Source organism: Haemorhous mexicanus, chromosome 22, assembly GCF_027477595.1.
Source record: "Haemorhous mexicanus isolate bHaeMex1 chromosome 22, bHaeMex1.pri, whole genome shotgun sequence".
In the NCBI taxonomy this organism is placed as follows: Eukaryota; Metazoa; Chordata; class Aves; order Passeriformes; family Fringillidae; genus Haemorhous; species Haemorhous mexicanus.
Window position 1 is genome coordinate 6781779 of NC_082362.1, and position 19386 is coordinate 6801164.

At 54.7% G+C, this 19386-nt stretch overlaps 2 protein-coding genes and 1 long non-coding RNA gene across 3 annotated transcripts; 1 reads left to right on the plus strand and 2 right to left on the minus strand.

Annotated features, from left to right (window-relative positions):
- Positions 1–946: 946 nt before the first annotated feature.
- On the minus strand, positions 947–6981 carry TLCD2 (TLC domain containing 2). The gene is given in 6 exon segments (XM_059866380.1): positions 947–2312; positions 4006–4088; positions 4581–4663; positions 5039–5385; positions 5388–5715; positions 6971–6981. Coding segments are annotated over 6 exon segments (1251 nt in total). The 3' UTR covers positions 947–1913.
- A 1141-nt stretch (positions 6982–8122) lies between these two features.
- Positions 8123–11882, minus strand: LOC132337515 (uncharacterized). The gene is made up of 2 exons (XR_009489192.1): positions 10744–11882; positions 8123–9335 (listed from the first exon to the last, which is right to left on the minus strand). It is a non-coding gene; the product is annotated as an uncharacterized LOC132337515 (long non-coding RNA).
- A 52-nt stretch (positions 11883–11934) lies between these two features.
- LOC132337514 (apoptosis-inducing factor 3-like) lies at positions 11935–18750 on the plus strand. Its single transcript, XM_059866155.1, has 19 exons — positions 11935–12086; positions 12659–12767; positions 12834–12943; positions 13028–13137; positions 13536–13580; positions 13702–13783; positions 13941–14053; positions 14450–14536; positions 14710–14801; positions 14984–15114; positions 15648–15763; positions 16145–16216; positions 16554–16617; positions 17019–17095; positions 17176–17293; positions 17409–17507; positions 17880–17955; positions 18380–18484; positions 18609–18750. Exons 2-19 carry the CDS (start codon positions 12706–12708, stop codon positions 18649–18651), a joined length of 1602 nt encoding a protein of 533 aa, XP_059722138.1. The 5' UTR covers positions 11935–12086; positions 12659–12705; the 3' UTR covers positions 18652–18750.
- Positions 18751–19386: the final 636 nt, after the last annotated feature.

The following is a 19386-nucleotide window of genomic DNA, read 5'->3' on the forward strand; positions in this document are numbered from 1 at the left end:
ATGATGGAGATGATGCTTCTAGCTCCATGGTCACCTGTATGGTGGGAATAGAGAGGTGAGTCCTACCCAAAACCTTCCAAGCCAAGGCTGTGACATTTCCCATGGGGAGGGACAAGCACAGGGCATCCCCACATCTGACCTCGGTGACCTGCAAAGCCACTGCTTATCCCACCTTAGCCCTGTGGGAAAACCACGGCGGATTACCAGGTGCCCAAACCAGGCTCCCCTGGCCCCCAGCCCCACGTGCCTGGGGTACAGGGCATCCATGTGACACCAGGAATGTGGGAACACAATCCAGGCCTTGAGAAACACCCTGGGTGTGGGCAGAGGCAGCGTTTTTAGCTGAGGCAGAGGCTGTGCTAAGGGCAAGGGTCAGTGCAGCAGCTCCTGGAAACTTTGGAATACATGGGTCAAATCAAAGAGAGAGCCCTGGGTGACAGTTCTGCTCCAGCTGGGGGCTGTGAGGGGCACAAGGCACCTCAGCACTGCTTGAGGTGATATATCCAAACTTGGAGGAGTTGTGCCCAGCACCTGGAAGCTTCCCTGCTCTCCACAAATAGAAATATAAGCAGCTTTGGCCACACATTGTCTCCAGCCTCACACTGCCTGTGAATCACTTGTCTTTCCCAGCCCAGCAGGAATGTGTCTCCATCCTCAGAACACGTGCCACCCTCTGTGAGCAGTACCTGCTCTTCAAACCAAGGGAGAGATTTTGTGTTAAAGCTTATTTGCCACACAAAGGAAACGTGACTGAGCCAGCGGATTTCTCCAGACTGGTTCACGTAACTCCACATGGGATGATCCTGTTATATACACAGTGCTGGGCTGCTGGGGAGCAGTCCAGTGCAAGAATCAGTGAGGAAATGTGGAGTGGAAGAACATTTAAAAACCTTCATCTTCCTCCACAGAAAGGACAGAGGTGGGAAAAAAAACCCAACAAGAGAGGTAGAATGTGCCAGTGTACAGTGTATTTTCACTCCGTGGCAGGGAGACACGGGGTAAGGACTGTGCTGAGCAGTGACACCCTCAGAGTGGGCTGGGATGCTGAGTCCCTTTGTCCCCTCTCAGTCCTTTCCCCTCCAGCCACTTCATTTCCAGCCATTGATTAAAAGCTCGTGTTAGTAGGAGCCTTTGCTGCCAGGTGAGAGTGTTACCCTGGGCTCTGCAGCATAACCTGGCATTCCTGAATCCTAAAAAGTGCCTGAAAACCCCACATCTGTGGGAAGTGACCATCACACACCATCCTCCCACCAGCCACTCATGCTCTCCCATGCTCATTTATGGGCACTTCAGTTATCTGGGGACAAAACAACACGGAAAAAGCTCCAGTTGTCAGCAGAGGCTGGGGCTGCCCCCAGCCTGCACCCCACAGTGACCACCCAGCCAGGTCTCAGCCTGGGACAATCTCCTCAGGGAGGGCTCATCAGTGCAGGGTTTGGTTTTCACTGACCATCACCTCGAAGGCAAAGCCTTGGAGCCTGTCTTGCTGGTGGTGTTCTACAGAGATGCCACAGAGAACTCAGTGATCCGTGGCCGATGGGACGCTGGGGGCTGCAGCACCGAAGGGGCTGGAAACGCCCTGTGGTGTTGGGATGGCTGGAAGAGCAGTGGGGAAACAGCGCTGCTCTGCCCCCTCCTCGTCTCAGTGGTGCCTCAGGGAGCTGTGAGAGCTGCCGAGGCTTCTCTGAGCAGCTCCCAATTGTCCAACCACATCATCCAAAAGTGTTTGGGGAGCAGAGCCACACTGCCTGGTCCATGAGCACCTCCTCTGCTGTGCAGGGCCCAGGATCTCGAGCCACAAGCAAAGCCTGGATGCTCTGTTAGTGCAGCCCCTCTCTGCAAGGTGCTGAAACAGCCACGTTCACCCTCCAGCGCTCCATGGGCTGGGAACTGCCCCCGTCGCAGGGGAGGGGCTATTCCTCCTTCTCCTGCCATTCCTCCTCCCGCCGCTCCTCCTTCTCCCGCCTGGATTTGAGGAAGTCGCTCCGCAGCAGGCGGTAGAAGAGGATGATGTTCATGGGCGTCATGATTGCCATGCCCACCGTGCCCACGGCGTAGGTGGCCGGGGGCACGTTCTGGCGATTGAGGAAGAGCCAGCGGGTCATCCAGGCCAGCGTGGCGATGCGGAACACCACGTAGGTGCCCAGGTTGATGAGGCTGTTGAGGCGGTAGCAGGTGGTGTGCACCAGGTTGGCCATGAGCAGGATCTGCCGCAGGTGCAGGAAGATGGAGTTGATCTCCACCAGTAAAGCCACCAGGGCAAAGCCAACGTACTGGTGGAGCAGCACGGCGATACCAAAGCAGATGATCACCTGGGAAGGAGGGAGAAGAGGGGCTGAGCCCAGGGGCTGGCTGCTCTCAGCTGCTGCAAGCTGGAACTCCTTGGGCACAGCAAGGAGCAGAGGTGGAAAGGATCATCACAGCAGTGCCATCCCTGCACCATTGCAGCCTCGGGCACCGCCTCACCATTGCATGCTGAGTGGGTTTTTTTGTTTCAGTGGGAAGAGAAGGAAACAGCTCTCTAAGCCCCAGGCTGGCTGAGGAGACAAAGCAGCCTGACCTAACCCTGCTGTTGTGGCCTGGAGAATGCAGCCAGTTGTGGCCCAGCAGGTTTTTCCACACCCAGTGAATGGACAGGAAGGGAGACTGTAGCTCAGGGCTATGGCTGCTGCTAGCTCAGGAATTGTCCCCAGGACAGGGATTGGGTGGCTTTGGTGTATCAGAGAGCTCCCTGAAGCACCCTGGGGCTGTTTGGGACAGAAATCCTGCCCCGCACCCTCCCTGCCAGGCAGGGGGACAGGCTCTGCCTGCCCACGCTTCAGCACACTCAGTCCTTTCTTTGCTTCATGCCATTAATGCTGTTCTCTGTATGGGCTCTGTAATGAGATTATCTGCTCCCTGCTCGTTAAGTCACTGTCTTGGCTTGAATTAGCTCCATTGTGGAGATGAACTTTTGGCTCACCAGCAGCAGCCAGCAGAGCCCCAGGGCTCACAGACAGAGCAGGTCTGACTACCCCTCTCATCCCAGGTGAGTGCCAGCACTGTCCCTGTCCTCCTCCCCAGGCCCTGCATACCCCTGAGCCTCCCCTGAACCCTGCAGCACCTCCACTGCTCAGCTCCAGGCTGTGCCACCCCCCTGCCCTGCAGCATCCACAGTCTCAGCATCACAGAATTGTTTGGGTTGGGAAAAACACTCTGGCACCTGGACAGAGAGGTGATCAGAGAGAAACCCACACAGGGCACAGCAAGACAAGCAGAGGGCACTGGAGTGGGGGTCCTGCATCACAGCTGCTCCAGCCACACCAGCCCCAGGTGGGAGGAAAGCACCCAGGGGAGGGAGGTGGATGGGAGGGGATGTGCAGCCCTTGCTGGCAGGTGCTCAAGAGGGCAAGAGCCACAGGAGATAAGCTGCTCACCTGTGCCAGAGGGTACACCGGGGTCACTACTGTCAGTGACACTGTTGTGGATCAGCCCATACTCTGTACACATGTTTTTTCCTACTCTATTGGGACACACAAGATAGGTGGTGGACTTTGGACGTGATTAGCATAAGATATTTGATAATCAGGATGCCTTGGCAAGAACAGAGCTGAAAATTAAATCAGACTGAAAATTACATCAAGTTCTATAAGCAAGAGATGTTGTAAAATGTATAAGTTTGTTTATGTGATGATTAACCCAATCATTGTAATAAAAAATTACTAGCCTTCCTAGAATGGTATATAAGTGTATGTAGTCCACAATAAATTTGGATTTTGACCAGCTCTCAGTCTCCCCATCTCTCTCATCATCACCAATACCACCCCATTTTTGGGTGCCTTTCTGCAGACCCTCTAAGAGGACAGAGTCCTGCAGGACCAAGAGGATCTCCAGGCCCTGCTGTCTGGGCTCCTCTCCCCAGGAAATAAAACCAGACTTTGGAGCAGGCAGCAAAGCCCCACACAAACAACAGCAGGAGCCCCCCAACCCCAGCCTCCCTGGTGGTACCTGTGCAGGTGCACTCACCACAGAGTGATGAAAGAGCAGTTCCCAGGACTGATGAAGTTTCTGATTGCACAACATGTCCACAAAGTCTTCAATGAAATAGCCTGGCATTGGGGAGTGCATGAACAAAAAGGGGGTCAGGAAAGGCTGTGCCAACAAATCCCCCCTGCCCCAGTGGGCTCTGCACCTGACTGGGCCCGGCAGCCCCCTGGGGACGTGCTGGGTTCATCTGAGTGGGTGGGGAGTCACAGCAAAAGAAGGAAATTGGTGTGCTTTGGGTCCCTATGCAGTCATTCTGTAGGATGTGACCCCAGGAAGAGGCACCAACCGATTCCTCCAGCCCCATGCGGGCACTTTTGGGACGGCCCGAGCCCCGGCTCCCCCCGGGGACGGTGGAGGGCAGCCCGGTGCCCAGTACCTCCTGGCTGCGGCTGCCGTGGGACAGAAAGGAGCCACTGTCCTTTGCCAAGAATAGGGCGATTGTTTGAGGTGCCTGAGACATCGCGACATGGCTCGAGGGGCTGGTGTCAGGCACCGACGAGCCCTGAAGACCCCCCGGGGGACAGAACAGGGGACAGTCCATGGCTACACCTCACCTACAGACACGGCCACCAGGCTGTGCGCCCCGGGCGGGTGTGTGCCCACCAGATCGTTGGACATCTCGGGGTGGAGGTAGAACCTGCAGGGAGAGAGGCTGTGAGTGTCGGGCAGTGCCTCCAGGTCCCCATTTCCCTGCCGGTGTCTTCATTACCCACCTGGTGCTGCCGACCCTCCTTGGAGACCTCCTGTTGCCCTGCTCCACCCACAGCCTTCCCTCTCCTCCTGTTTTCCCTGGAGTCTCCCCCTCCCCTGGTGCCTCGCACCTTCCTCCCTCTCTCAGTGCCTCCCAGTCTGCAGGTCCTGACACTCCCCAGGGTCCCCAACACCCCCATTTCCTTTAGCACCCCCTTGGCCGCAGGTTCCCCTCGGGATCCCTCGACGTCCCCGTTCCCTCCCGGTGTCCCGGTTCCCCGGGCAGCCCGGTGTCCCTGCGGGTCCCCGCGGTGCCCCTCACCCGGCCAGCGCCCCGCCGCCGCTGAGCACGCTGTGCGCCAGCGATGTCCAGATGTTGCGCCACTTCCAGCGGTTGCGCCGGGCCGAGGGCGGCGGCGGCACGAGCCGCTCCAGCCCCCGGTTCAGCAGGCGGAAAGCGGCGAAGGAACCGGCCACCACCAGCAGCCCCGGGCTGAAAGCCATGGGCATCCACCGGCCCGCCGGGCTCCCATGGGACCGGCCTCGCTGCCCGCCGGGCTCCGCCTCGCCCAGCCCCGGGGCCCGCCCTGGGCACCGGCACCGCCCCGTCCGGCCGCTACGCTCATCGCCCGGGCGGGGGCACGGCGAGCATCACCCCCGAAGGGAAGGGAAGGGCCGGGGGCCGCGCCGGGGCTGGCGCTGGCAGCTCCCGCATCCTCCCGCGCAGGGCTGCGGACACGCAGCGGCAGCGCTTCCCGTCGGGGATTGGGGCACGGGGAGCGGGAGAGCGGGAATTGAGCCCCCGGAGAGGTACCCGCCTTCCCCGGAACCGCACGGCAGAAGCGGCGCCAGCCCGGAGCCGGCTGAGCGTGGCACGGAGCGGGGAACGCGTGTCCCGTCCCCGTGCGGGAACTGGCGGCACGTCCCTCGTTCCCCGGAGGTTCCTCCTCCGCCTCGGTGGCCGAACGCCTCTCCCTTGAGGTGCTGCAGCCCGCGGTCCTTCACCCCAAAGCCTCCCCGGCAGGTGATGCCCGTCACTGTTTCCTTGGGCAGGAGCTCTACAAGCCGCCGCTCACCCCGGGGCAGGACCCCCCAGACCACACCACAGCACCGTGCACACCAAGCACGGGACAAGACCTGGTTGCCTTGTCTAAAACTGCTCTGCCCACAGCACTGTTATCCCTCATCCCCTTGTCCCACGTCTAGTCCCGAGAGGAGCTCCCCGATGTCTGGGACGCCCCAGCTCTGCTGTCTGGAGGTTGTGGAAATTCACGATCCCGTAGCCACAATTTTAGTTCTATCCTACAACTACGCTGCTTTCCCAGCTTCCCGTAATTTGATCACTCCCGTGTTGCTTTTTGATGTTTCCAGCAGAAGCTGCCGCACAGCTCTCCTTCCCCTTCTGCCGCCGGGCTGAGTCACCGTGTACACACCGATTAATGTCAAACTCCACCTCTGCTTTGAGGAATTAATTTTGGATGAAATCTTCCACTTCCTCTTCGCTGAAACAGAAGCGTGTGGAGTCTGAGCTCTTAGTTGCTGTCCTGGCTTTGGGCTGATGGACACAAAAACATCAAATACACACTGATGGAAGGGAGGCTGAGTGATTAAATCAAATTGGGAGACGGGCGAGGTTCTTTTCCAACCTAAACGATTCTGTGTCTCTATGATAGTCCCAACTGGTAGAAAAGCATCTGTTCAAGCTACACAAATTTGCTTAAAAGCTGGGCAAGACACTGTACTTTCATAACAGTTACGTGGCAGGGAGACAGTGCCTGAAGTAATAGGCAGCCCTGAGTGCTCAGGGGATTTTAAATAATCTCGTGTATTAGGAGTGGAAGGATCACACAGGCTAATCTGTTACTGAGAAGACCAAATGCAAAGACATTTTTGTTCAGCATAAGATGTGCTGAAGAAAGAGAGACGTGCCTTGGAGACGTGCTGGGCTGCTCAGGGCACTGAGGAGAAAAATCATTTAACAATTAATTGAGTATAAAATTGCGCAGAGCCGGTTTCCGAATTAGAAGTCATCTGCGGTGGTTTAGCCCCAAAAAAATCTTGCCTGCCCTTTTCCCTGGTGACAACTCATGCCTTCACCTTCCTGCAGGGAAAATCCCAGGCTCTGGAATGCCTGCAGGTCCAGCCCAGTTTCCTCAGGGGCTCCTCCATTTGTGTTTATCCTAAAGGTGAATATCCAGGGCTCGGGCACAGGAATAGTTAAAATGTTTCTGGAGGCTGGAGAGCTTTTACCTACCTCTGCTGCATGGCAGGAATGTAAGCCGTGATTAATTGAGCCTCTGGTTCAAGGACTTTGATCCCATTGCTAGAGCACTACCAACAGTTACATATAAACTACTTTTTGAGTAATTTTAGCCCAGATTTTATTTAATTTTTCTTCCCATTGAGCTGTAGTTTCTTAGAAGCCCAATTCCAGCCTTTTCCTTCCTCTGCAGCAATGGCATTAACCGGGGGCGGTTTTGGAGCTGCAGACTTCCAAGCCCAGTTACAAACAAGTCCCCTGACACCAGATCAGGCCAAAAATTCAACCACACGCCACAGGCTCGGGGGCCAGGCTTGTCCCAAAAGAACCCGAAGGGAAGAGCAGGGACGGGAACTCTCGTGGCAGCTGCCACAAGAGGTCCCTGCACGCCCGCAGGAGAGCCGGGAGCCCGCTCCGATGGGATTCCTCATCCCCACCTTATTTGGAGACACTGCCTTTTTCACCCAGATTTCCAGAAGTTTTCCGACTGTCCCCAAACGACCTCGTTTTCTGCGGGGATGCAGCTCCGGCTGGTGCCGGGTGGCTGCCTGTGCCTGCTCCCAGCAGGGCAGGGGACTCCTTGCAGACACCAGCAAGGACGTGCCCGGGTCCATCCCATAATGGCACAGCTAATCCCATAGTGGGGGCTTCCCAGCAGCAATCGGGGTGTAAATGGAGGGTACAGAATTTTATTCAATAGCTAGACAATCGTTTTTGTCTCCCTTTCTCAGGCTGGAGATTCTCTGCAGTACATCTGAGATACAACCCACTTTCCACAACTAAAAGCTGGCACTGAACTAAAAGTTTAGTGATAATCCACCACAGGAATTCTGCCAGCTGGGCTCTGTCCCCCCCCAGGTGGTCCCCAACTACTCCTGGGTGGGGTTTGGGGTGTGCTTTTGCACTTCCACCATCCCTTACTTCAGGAGGAGCCCACTGTGCCCCCAGATTCCACAGAGGACTCACTGCAGCCAGCAGATGTGGGAGCCAGGCACAAGTCCTGCTCCTGTTTTTGCAAAGCTTCCCTCTCTTAATCTGCTTCTCTGCATCCAGGGAGTCATAAAACCCATCTGCTCACCTAATGCCAGACCTGGCTCACACCTGAAGTAATCTGAGGAGTTCAAGAGCTCAAAACAAATCAGGCAGTTTGGCTTCCAAACTTTAATTAGCTGTTGTCTCCATCCCTCTCTGAACTGTGTCACCACTCTGTCTGCTTAGGCCATAAGAGGTCAGATGATGTAGGAATGCTTTAAACATCCACATCTCCATCCAGGAAGTCTGGAACTCTGCACTTCTGAAAGGATCTACTGTGCAAAATGCAGGTCCTGCATGGCAAAGCATGCCCATGCATTGCAGAGGCAGCTGTGGAGAGCTGAAAGCAATTCAAACTGGAGCAGCCACTCCTTCCAGCCAGGAACACCTTCCTGGTGTGGGAGCTGGATATTCTCCAGGTATAACTTGCTGTGGACACTGGAAAGAATGGGATTTCAGTCTCTGTGAGTGTGGTGAGCAGCTCTAGAATTTAAGGCAAGAAATGCCAAAATGCCAAAAGTCAGCACTTTAGCCCTGACCTCAGGACCTGAACTCATCTGGCAGAGGAAATCACCTGTGCTTGCACCACACTTACCCTGCCCAGGTCTGCAAGCTCTCCCTCCTGAGGGAAGCATTTTCCTTGCACCCCAGAGGGTTTGACCAGCACTGCAGGTGTTCTGCTGCCCAGGCTGCTCATCCTTCCTGAGATCATTCCTGGAATACAATGTCCCCTGGGAGCTTCCCAGAACCAGCACGTTCTGGTGCCAGACACCAGCTGCAGACTGGGCACAGCAGCTGCCTGCTGCAGCCTGGCATGTGGGAATGTTCCCAAACCACCCAGGCAGAGCCTGCTTTGATAAATGACCCCAGGGCAGGTTGATCTGGATGCTCTTCTTCTGGCTTTCCTTTTTCCCAACACTGGAAGGATTTTTTTTTCCCTCAGGACTTGGCACAAGGGACTTGTTGGAGAAACCTGTGTTGACAGCAGTGTCCCTAGGGATGCTGCAGGCTCAGCTGTTCCTCCAGGGCTGTGCTGGACCAGTGGCACAGAGGATGTGCTCCCTCCTCACTCCAGCTGCACAGGTATGCCATGGGGTGAACAAAATTCTATTGGCTGGCAAATCCCCTTCGAGCTCAGCAGCATGGGCAGCTCTCCTCTGCTTTCTGCAGCTGCCATGCCCCAAATGTTTTGACTTTCTGAACTGTTGATGTGCTGTTGTTGGTAAGGTTTCAGGTTCCTTCTTTCCTTCCCCAGTGCTCACTGTGAAGTGGTGCCAGGTGTCTGCCAGGCCTGTATCCCATCTCTCACCATCACCAGACATGAATGCTTAGGAAGAAAATGTGAAACATCACAGATAATTATTCTTACCCTGTAAGCAAATTCATTCTCACTAAATTTTGCTTTTCCCTGTCTTCTTCCCTTGTGGGATAAACATTTTTCCCCCTGTTTAATTCACCAGTCTCAAGCTTAAGTAATTTTTGATGAATATGTATGTTCTTCATGATTACATCATGATGCATTTACCACTATGTGGGGTTTGGGTTATTTTTTTGCATTTCAGACAGGTTAAGAATGAATCCTTCAAGGTGGAAGCACATCCCAACCCCCACACACCCTCTGAGCCCACTCAATTCCTCTTGTTTTACAAATACCAGCTCAGGAGCTTCCCCCTTGCATCTCCTGCTGCTGCTGGCTCCACAGCTTGGAACAGGTTAGGTTCCCTCCTGAATTCTCTCGTTATTAATATCACAAACCAAGCTGTTCTGAGAGCAGTGCCCCATTAATCACTCCAGCTCTGCTGCAGGTTTCACCTCGCTTCCTCTTCCTGCAGCTGAGCAGTTTGACTCCGTGGGTGCTGCTTGTTAAAATCAGTGGCTCTGGTAGAGCAGGGAAGGGCCCTGAGCTGGGTGAGCTGGCAAAAAGGTGGGAAAAAGATGAATCCACACAGCCATGGCATGAAAAAATGTGCTACTCCAGCTGATGGTGGTGGGAACTTGAAGGCAGGAAAGTTACACCCCTTAAATCCTTGCCTCTAAACTTGGGTTTTCTGGAGGGCCAGCAGCTCTGGGGAGGCACAGCAGAAGTGAAGGTGTCTAATAAAACCCAAGGTCAGCTCAGCAGCTCTGGGGAGGCACAGCAGAAGTGAAGGTGTCTAATAAAACCCAAGGTCAGCTCAGCAGCTCGTGTGAGTCAGCACCAACGTGGGTGGCAGATCTGCTCAGAGATGCCTGGTGCCCACCTGGGCTGTCTTTGTGGTTGAGGGCACCACTTCCTTTTCCTCTCTTCCTTCCTATGTTTAATCCTGACTTGTGCATCAAGAAAAGATCTAAACCCCTCTGAGTAACCACCTCTGGTTTACCTGAAAAGGGCCAAAAGATGTTTACAGAGCATCTTCCTGAAAATCTGCCTCCAATCCCATCCCAGTCCCTCGAGGGCATGTTGTGCATTCCTGACACACGAACACCCCTGCAGCCAGCCCCCAGCTTCTCCCTGACATCCAAAGCCCTTTTCCACTTTGTATCCTTTGTCTATCACCTTTCTAATATCCATTCTATCATCTTTGCCTCTGTCAAGCATTTTGTTTTGCCCTTTCCTTTGCCCTTTCCAAAAGCCTTTCCTGGGTGCTCGGCTGCATCCAGCAGCATCCAGCAGCCAAATCTGCTGCTCAGCCCTGCAGTGCAAAATGTCCCTGCACAGGATCAAGCTCCACCTGCCTCATCCCAAAGCTGCACACCTCTGTGCCTGCCCCTTTGCCTGCTCTCTGCAGATTTCCATCCGTGAGCAAACGTTTTTCCAGCGATTCTGCTGAGTCAGAGAACGCTCGGCGACGGCTGCTGCTCCTCCACGTGGGAACGCGCTCCTGGGGAATAATTACACAGAGTTTAAATACGGACATTTGGCAGCCAAATTGCTTCACATTCAGGCTCCTGGCCAGGAGGGCAGAGCCCAGAAGCTGCTCATTGGTGCTGTGAGAAAATCCCTCATTCCTGTGGCCATCGTGGGTGTGCAGAGCCCGTGGGCCGGGACTGCCCGGACACGGCGGCATCCCAAAACCCTGCTCATGGCTTGGAGGGTCCCATGAATTTAACTGCTTCCCAAATAATCCATCCTGCACTTACCCAGCACCCTGCACGTGCCTTCTTCTCCAGGTGATACCCACCAGAGGATTTTTATCCCCCCTGCTGCAGGATTTGCTGGCAGGGAGCTGATCCCTGTGGATCTCCTGTTCTGCAGGGGAGATGATGGAAGCACGCTGTTGGTAACTTCCCCTCCCCTTAATTTTTTGAGGCATATTTTAAGTTGTGAAACATATTGACTGTGAAATAGAGATAAGAACAAGAGGAGACACAAACAGTGTAGGTGTTACTCCCAGTTTTTGCAACTCCCACTTTGTTGTAAAAATAGCCCAGCAAGCAGCACCCTGCTCCAAGTCATCCTTCATGGGCCAGGGGGTGATGGGATTGTGTGCCTGGACATCAGGGGCTGAACCAGGAGCAGAGCTGGGATGTAAGGCACTTGCAGAGCTGCTGGAAACTTCAAGTTCCTTAAAATCAATGGAGAAAAATCCTACCAAAAAAAAAAAAAAAATTAAAGAATTTTAAGTGCTGTGAAAATATATAAAAAGTAGCAATATCATTCCAAAGTGCTGCAAAAATACCCTGTGTTGAGCTGGAGTGCTTTCCACCAGGAAAAGGGGCAGTGGGAAGGGACCCTGGGATATCAGTGAACCCCCCTGAGTTCTGCCCATGACACACCCCATCTTTACACCATGCCTGTGCCATAATTCCTACGTGCCCTCAATTCTTTTGCAACTCTAAACCCCAGCAAAATACCTTTTAATTAGGCCCAGGCCAGTTGCAGAAATCAGATAGCACTGCCTGGCAGGCAGCCTCTTCCAGGACCTACATCTCCTGATGGATGGGAGCGTTGAGCAACTGGGGGAGAGCATCACCAGCCGTGGGCTGGCAGCTGTGCTGAGACACCAGGGTGTCACCTCGCAGGAGAAAGTCGCAGGCAGCAGCAGTGGTGGCTCTCTGACCTGGGGGACAGGTGCCTGAACCCCCCTGGCAGGACCAGGTGAGTACCCAGAGATGCTTCTCCCCAAGAACCTGGGATGAGGGGAGCGGTGCAGGGGGGGTATGTAGGAACAAGTCACCACCCTGCATCAAAACCTGCCTTGGGTGATCCATTTCTTGCTTTTTTCCCCTCCAAAATAGAGAGGGAGATTCCTCATCAGCCTCTCAATGACTGCTAAGGCAGGGAGAGCACTAAGGACCAAGGGGGTTGGCTGTTTTCTAGCCCAGGAGGCATTTTGGGAGGGGATTAGTTCTTTCAGGGCAATTACCATGAGTAACATCTCTGCACAAATGTTGGAGAGGCTTTGGAGAGGATGAAGCATCTCTTTAGACCCAGTTTGAGGGAGACATGGGCTATGGCAGCAGCAGCTCCCCATAAAGAATTGTGTTTGTTTACAAGAGCCATTACCACATCTGCTCACTCACCCTGTGCTGCAGCTGAGTTTAATGAGACACGGGGCTGGGAATGAGAAGTGGGTTAATTCAGAGGAGAAAAGGGCAGAGGAATGGGTGCTGGGTTTGGACACAAAGTTAAAAAAGGGGTGTTTGAAGGTCATTTTGGTGCTTCATCAGAAATTTGGGACCCTTTGAGTGCCTGCCAGGGAGCAGGTCCCAGCAGCATGGACAGCAGTGACACCATCACTGAAGAGGTCTGCAGGGAGGACGACGTTGGGGATGGACAGTGAGTGCCTGGGGGGGTGGTGGGGACCTGGGGGGTTCTGTGCCCACCTCTGCACCTCTCCCCCAGGCTCCTGGAGGTGATGGTGGCCGGGTACCCAGTGCTGCTGGTGAGGAACAGGAGGGAATTCCGAGCTCTAGGCAGCAAATGTCCCCACTACGGCGCCCCACTGAGCAAAGGTAACCCCAGCTTGGGGCAGGGGGAAAAAAAACACCTTGGGGAGGTTGGTTCTCACTGCCCAGCTTGGGGGGGGTCTCTTGCAGGGGTTTTGAGAGGGGAGAGGCTGCGCTGCCCCTGGCACGGGGCCTGCTTTAACATCAGGACTGGAGACATTGAGGAATACCCTGCTCTGGACTGTATCCCCTGCTTTAAGGTGACTTCTTGGCCTCCCAGCTGGGTGGTCTCACATTCATTTTCTTTCCCAAGCCCCCTGCCCTGACCACAGCCGTGTCACTCAGAGCTTCCACCCAAGGGATGATTTTGGGATTATGTAACTCCCTGCCCTAAAGCTCCTTTCAGTCTAAGGAGATGCCACAGATCCCAGTAGTCCTCAGAGCCAGCACAAGTGCTTTTGGAAAGAAAAAGAGGATTTACAGCTCTTCCTCAGTGCTCTTAGGATGAGGAGAAAAGCTCATGAGCTCCTCAGCATCATGTGACATCCAAGATCAGAGCCAGAGGCAGATGGCACACTGGACCAGGATCTCCCAGGAGAGCTCCTACCACAACCTCATGGATACAGCACTTAAAAAACCTCTCCTTTCCCTCCTTCAGGTAACAGTGGAAGAGGGAAAGGTGTTCATTACTGCAAAAAAGAAGGTACTGACCTTACCTGCTGTCACTGAGCACAGGCAGTGCCTTGGGCTGCATGTGACTTGAGCATTTTGCTTTTTTTTTTTTTTTTTTTTTTTTTTTTTTTTTTTTTTTTTTTTTTTTGCAGGACCTGGAAAGCAGCCTGAGGGTGAAGGACACAAGCAGGAGGTGCCTCCTCAACAAGAACACGATGCTGCTGCTGGGGGGAGGTCAGTGAAGGGATCTGAGCTCTGCCCCCTCCACACACCCTGGGAGCTGCCACTCTCCTCTCCAGGGAGGACTGACCTGCTCCTCCTCCTCCTCCTCCTCCTCCTGCTGCTGCTGCTCAGTGAGGTGTCAGAGGGCTGAGGTGAGCATCTCCTGTAGGTGTGGCTGCCCTGGTGTGTGCAGAGACTCTTCGCCAGGAGGGATTCACTGGCAGGATCATCATGGCCACCAGGGAGAAACACGTTCCCTATGACAAGCCCAAGCTGAGCAAGGTCAGTGTGTGACAAGGACAGCACTGTGCCTGGCCACCACCTGTGGCACGGGCCACACTCAGGGCCAGCAGCAGTGGAGGGAGCAAAGCAGGAGTGCTGAGGCATCCAGAAGGAATAGGGGTGTTATTTCCAGGAAAACTTCTTTTTCCTCCCAGAAAATATCTGACCAGAGTCAACACAAGATGAAGTTTTTATCTCCTCTGGTTGAGCTCTTCCCACTAAGGTTTGATGTTTTTTCTGAGGTGGGCACAAGGTGATGGGGATGGGGCAGTGTGGGGAGCTGTGATTCACTAATGTAAAATTTACCTCTTTTCCAAACTGACTCCACAAGGAACACTTAAGGAGAATTGCTGCCTCTAAGAAATGCTTCATTTCATACTTTTGTTGTGTTTTCAGGAAATGAACTTGAAAGCTGAGGATGTCTACCTGAGGAAACCTGAATTCCTCGAGGCTCGGGGCATAGAGTTCTGGACAGAGAAAGAGGTACCAGAGCAGCAGAGCTCAGTCCTCATGGGGAGGGTGTAACATCCATGGATGGACCTGTGGGAAGTGGGAGAGAGACCCCCAGCACCCCTCATTTCACCTGAGTGCCCAGAAACAAGTCCCACAGGCAGGACAGAGGAACCTGTGTGATCTGTGCCCCCTCTCTCCTGCAGGCAGTGTCGGTGGATTTCCAGAAGCAGAAGGTTCATTTCATGGATGGGTCCTCTCAGAAGTACCACCAGCTGCTCATTGCAACAGGCAGCCAGTGAGTGCACCAAGTGTTTGCCACACACAGGACTTTGGGCAGGACAACACTGGGATGTAGAGGTGGAGGTGGGAAATGAGGAGGAAGGGCAGAATGGAATGTCACTGCTGTGGGTTTGTGCTCCCTTCTCATTCTTTGTTTAATTCATGCCTTGAAATGCATCTGGATTCTCTCTCTTCCAGCTCTGGTTTCCTCAAAATCCCAGGTGCAGACCTGCAGAACATATGCACACTCCAAACCCCAGAAGAGTCCAGCAAGATCTTGGAGCTGGCAACTGGGAAGAATCTGGTGGTTGTGGGAGCTTCATTCATAGGTACCAGGCTGGAGTGGGTGTCAAACCCTCGGTGAGAGCCTCCAAACCCCCTTCTGTTGCATGTGCACATTAACTGGAGCCCTCAGGGAAGGGATGTTCCTTTTCTACCCAGCTGGGATTCTCCCTGGAGCTGCTGGGGGTGTGAGTTGCACAGCACACACTCATTCTTTCCTCTGATAGCCAGAAACTTGAGAGCTATAAACAATTGCTGCACATGGACAGAGGGAAATGTGCCTTCTGAAAAGGTCACTGTCCTCCAGAGGAGCTGGATTCCCCAGAAGCATTGGGAAAACAAGGGGCTAAGGCACAGAAAGGGAGGTTTTTTGGACATAACCAGGAGCTATTCTTTGCACCTCCCAATATCCAGGAGAACAAAGACTGGGGGGAGTTAAATACCTCAGCCCAGAAATGCACAGCAAAGCAGTTCAGCACTGGCAGCACATCAGATCTGCTCTCTGGAAGGGGAGAAGGTTTCCAGGGGTGCAGGTTGATGCTTGCAGCAGGCTTACCTCGGGCATGCCTCTTCCTTGCAGGAATGGAGGTGGCTGCCTTCCTCTCAGACAAGGCTGGAAGCATCTCAGTGGTGGAAAGAGAGGAGTTCCCTTTCCAGCACGCCCTGGGTCCTCAGGTTGGAGGTGTTGCCATGAAGGTGAGCAAAACCTGGGGCTGATTTCTGGCATGAGAGCCAAGCAGCCCCGGGATCCACACCAGCCCAGGAAACCTCGCCCCTGTGCTGAGTCACAACTCTGCATGCCCAGCCTCTGTCCTCACCCACGAGCTCTGCACACAGGGCTGGTCCCAATCTTCCCCCTCCCCACCTCAATTCCTCACCAAACCCACCTCACACGGCAGTCCTGAGCAGGACTGCAGAGACAAGCCAGGCTCTGTGTCCCTGCAGCAGCCAGGGACACAAATGGAATCTCCCTGCAGCCTGGAGCAGCAGCAGAGCTGCCTGCCTGGCTTTTGGCTGGGTACAGCTGTTTTTATAGCCTGGAATTTCCTAATGAATACTCAAACCAGTCCTTTTCAGATGCTGCAAAATAAAGGGGTGAAGTTCCACATGAAAACAGAACTATGTGAGCTGAAAGGAAAGGATGGAAAGGTCAGTCATGCCTTTGTGATCCCTGAACTGCTAATTTTAGGGGGAAAAAGCTGAGATACAACCCCATGCCTACATCAGGCTTTCCTCTCCCATGTCTGGACCCTCCCTTCCTTTTCACTGAGCACAGCTCTGGGCTCAAAGGGCACCAGTAAAATGTTCCTTTCCCAGGGACAACACCATGATTTTCTTTTACATTCCCAGCAACACACATTAGCTGGACAAGGTGATCCAAACCTGGGGAAGAAAAAAAGGCAGCAAAGAGCAAAGCAGCAGGGAGGCTGTGGGAATTAGGACAGAGGTTTTAACTCTTTAGTAATGACCTTTCCTTCTTTCCCAGGTCACAGAGGCTGTCCTTGCCAACGGAGAGAAGCTCCCTGCAGATGTGGTAGTGGTGGGAATAGGTAAGAGACCCCAGCTGGGACAGATTTGGGAATGGGGAGAGCATCCAGCAAGCCCAGGGCATCCCAGCTCATTTCCAGGACACCATTCCCTGCTGTTCTCTTTCCCACTCTGTTATCATCATCCAGCCCTTCCTCTTGGCCCCAAACACCTGGAGAAGGCAGCAGCCCTGAGCACACACTTGGCAGCAGGAGAGGAGCTGCCACACTCTCCCTGTGCCTTTGGCTCCTGCTGAGCCCCACGGGTCCCTGCTGTGTCCTGGGCCTGGCTTTGCCCTGCAGTGGCTCAGCACCAGCCCAAGCACAGCTCACTGCCCCAAGCAGGAACAGGAGCTGGGAGGCCAAATTCCCTCCCTGTCCCTGCAGAGCTCCTCTGCATCTCATCCCTGCTCCTCTCCTCGCAGGCTCAACCCCCAACTCAGCCTTCCTGAAGGGCACCTCCATTGCCAGAGATGACAAAGGTGCCATCCTGGTGAATCTGGTGAGTGCCAGCTGAGCATCCCAGCTCACACCCCATCCCTCCCCTCCCCTCACTGCACTAATTGCCTTTTGCCCAATTAGCACATGCAAACCAACATCCCCAAGGTCTTCGCTGCGGGGGACGTGGTCACCTTCCCAGTGGCACTGCTGGATGGGGACAGGTCCAGCATCCACCACCAGCAAGTGGCTGAGGCCCACGGTGAGGGACACGTCACCTTCCAGCTCCCCCAGAGATGGGAATGGCACAGAAGGGACAGCAGGGGACACGGGGAGCAGTTTTTAAGAGAAATATTGGGTGTGTTGGCTCCTCCCAGGTCGCTGTGCTGCCCTGAACATGCTGGGCAGAGGGGAGCAGCTGCACACTGTTCCTTACTTCTGGACCACCTTGCTTGGGAAAAGCATCCGCTATGCAGGTAGGGAGGGGCAGAGAGGGGAGCAGAGGAATTCCTCCCCCCAGCTGGGTCGGGGGGTGGGTGCAGAGGTCACCTGAAGAGCTCAAGCTGTGCATTGGCTGCCATGGTGAGTTTGAGCCCTGGGCCTGGAGTTCACCCAGAGCTCTTGCTCTCTGCTGTTCCACAGTGGGTTAGAGGTCACAGAGGAAGAACTTCTCTCTCCAAACCAAGGAGAGGCTCAGAGTCAGTTCTGCTTGTCCAGGGCCTGCATGTCTGCTCCCCAGCCCGGTCCCAGCCCCAGCCCCTGTCCCCTCTGTCCCCACCACACTGGCTCTGAGGTGGTTTGGGTGCAAACTGCTGTGCCAGGGCTCCTGAGCAGGCTCTCTCCCCCAGGCTGTGGGAAGGGATACACGGACACTGTTGTGAAGGGCAGCCTGGAGCAACAGAAATTCCTGATCTTTTACATCAGGTGAGTGAATCCACGGCCAGCCCCTGCCCTGGAAACAGGCACAGCCCTCTCTTGCTGCTGCAGAGATCCCACAGAGGCTCCACACCCCCCTGTGCACTAAAGGCAGCTGCTGGGTGCTGAACCAGAGAAAACCAAAGCAGGGCAGGGAAGGAGAAGAGAATGAACTCCAACGATGACACCAGCTGGGCAGAGAGCCTGGGACACATCTCTGCCTCTGCCCCACTGCTGCCAGGCTCAGTGCCCAGCTCCCAGCAGTGCCAGGCAATGTGCCACGAGTGCCTGTGCATCCTGCAGCAGCAGCAGCAGCCACGCTGCCCTGAGCCCTCTGAAACACAGCTGCTCCCTGGCCACTGTGCCACGGGGATGCTGCTGTGCTGAGCTGTGTGCACTGAGGAGATCCACACTCTTCCTCTTTCCATGCCAGGGATGGCCATGTGACTGCAGCTGCCAGCCTGAACTGCGACCCCATGGTGTCCCTGATTGCAGAAGTGCTGTACTTGGGGAAACAAATCTCCAAAGAAGAAGCAGAGTAAGTGGCACCCTGACCGAGCTGGTGGGTGGCTCTGTGCTGTTCCCCACGTCAGCAGAGCCCACTGAGAGACACAAAACCAAAAGGAGTCACTGCAAATCCCCAACCCACCTCTTGTTTTCAGGGCCTGTGACATTGGCAACATCCCCTTGCTGGCACAAAGCTAAGTTTGGTGTGTGCCCCTTGCCAGGGGCTCACAACCAGGTGTCAACAGCTCCACATCCTCCCACCCTGGAGCAATAAAACCATCAGCAAAGCTGAAGCCAGTACCTGCATTCTGTGTTTGCAGACAGCCCTTGGCTGGGCAATGCTCAACCAAGCTGGGTAAGAGGAGGGTGCCCATGGCCTGGGGCTCAGCTGAGGCTCTGGGCTGCCAGCAGCCACCCCTCATGCACAGATGCACCAGCCAGAGACACAGCAGCTCCTCCTGCTCCTTCCCTGTCGGCAGGGAGCTCTCATTTGGCACACCGGTCACGCTGACCTTCTCCTTTGCAAAAACACATTTTCCCAGCGAGGGGAGCTGTGACCCAGACGAGCTGCTCTCCCAGCAGGGAACGAGGTGGGCTGTGTGCAGGAACTTGCACAGAATACCCTGCCCCTAAGGACACAGGGATGCCACCCAACCTCAGAGCCAGCAGCACCTGCTGGCAGTGTCACCGCTGTCTGGAATGTCACATGAGCTGCCGCAGCAGCTCTCTGGCAGAGAAATCCCAGATCCAGCCCTTCCTGCTGTGTCCCTGCATGCTGGATGCCTGGAGGAGGTGGTCAGATGCTAGAGGAAAGAGTTACTGGATTTTTGCACAGCGAGGCTGTGCTTTCTACAGGAAGCCTTGCACTTACTCACCAGTCACATGGGGCTGTGCAGGAGGAAGGGTAAGTCCCAGGAGCCAGGCAAGTTCCCA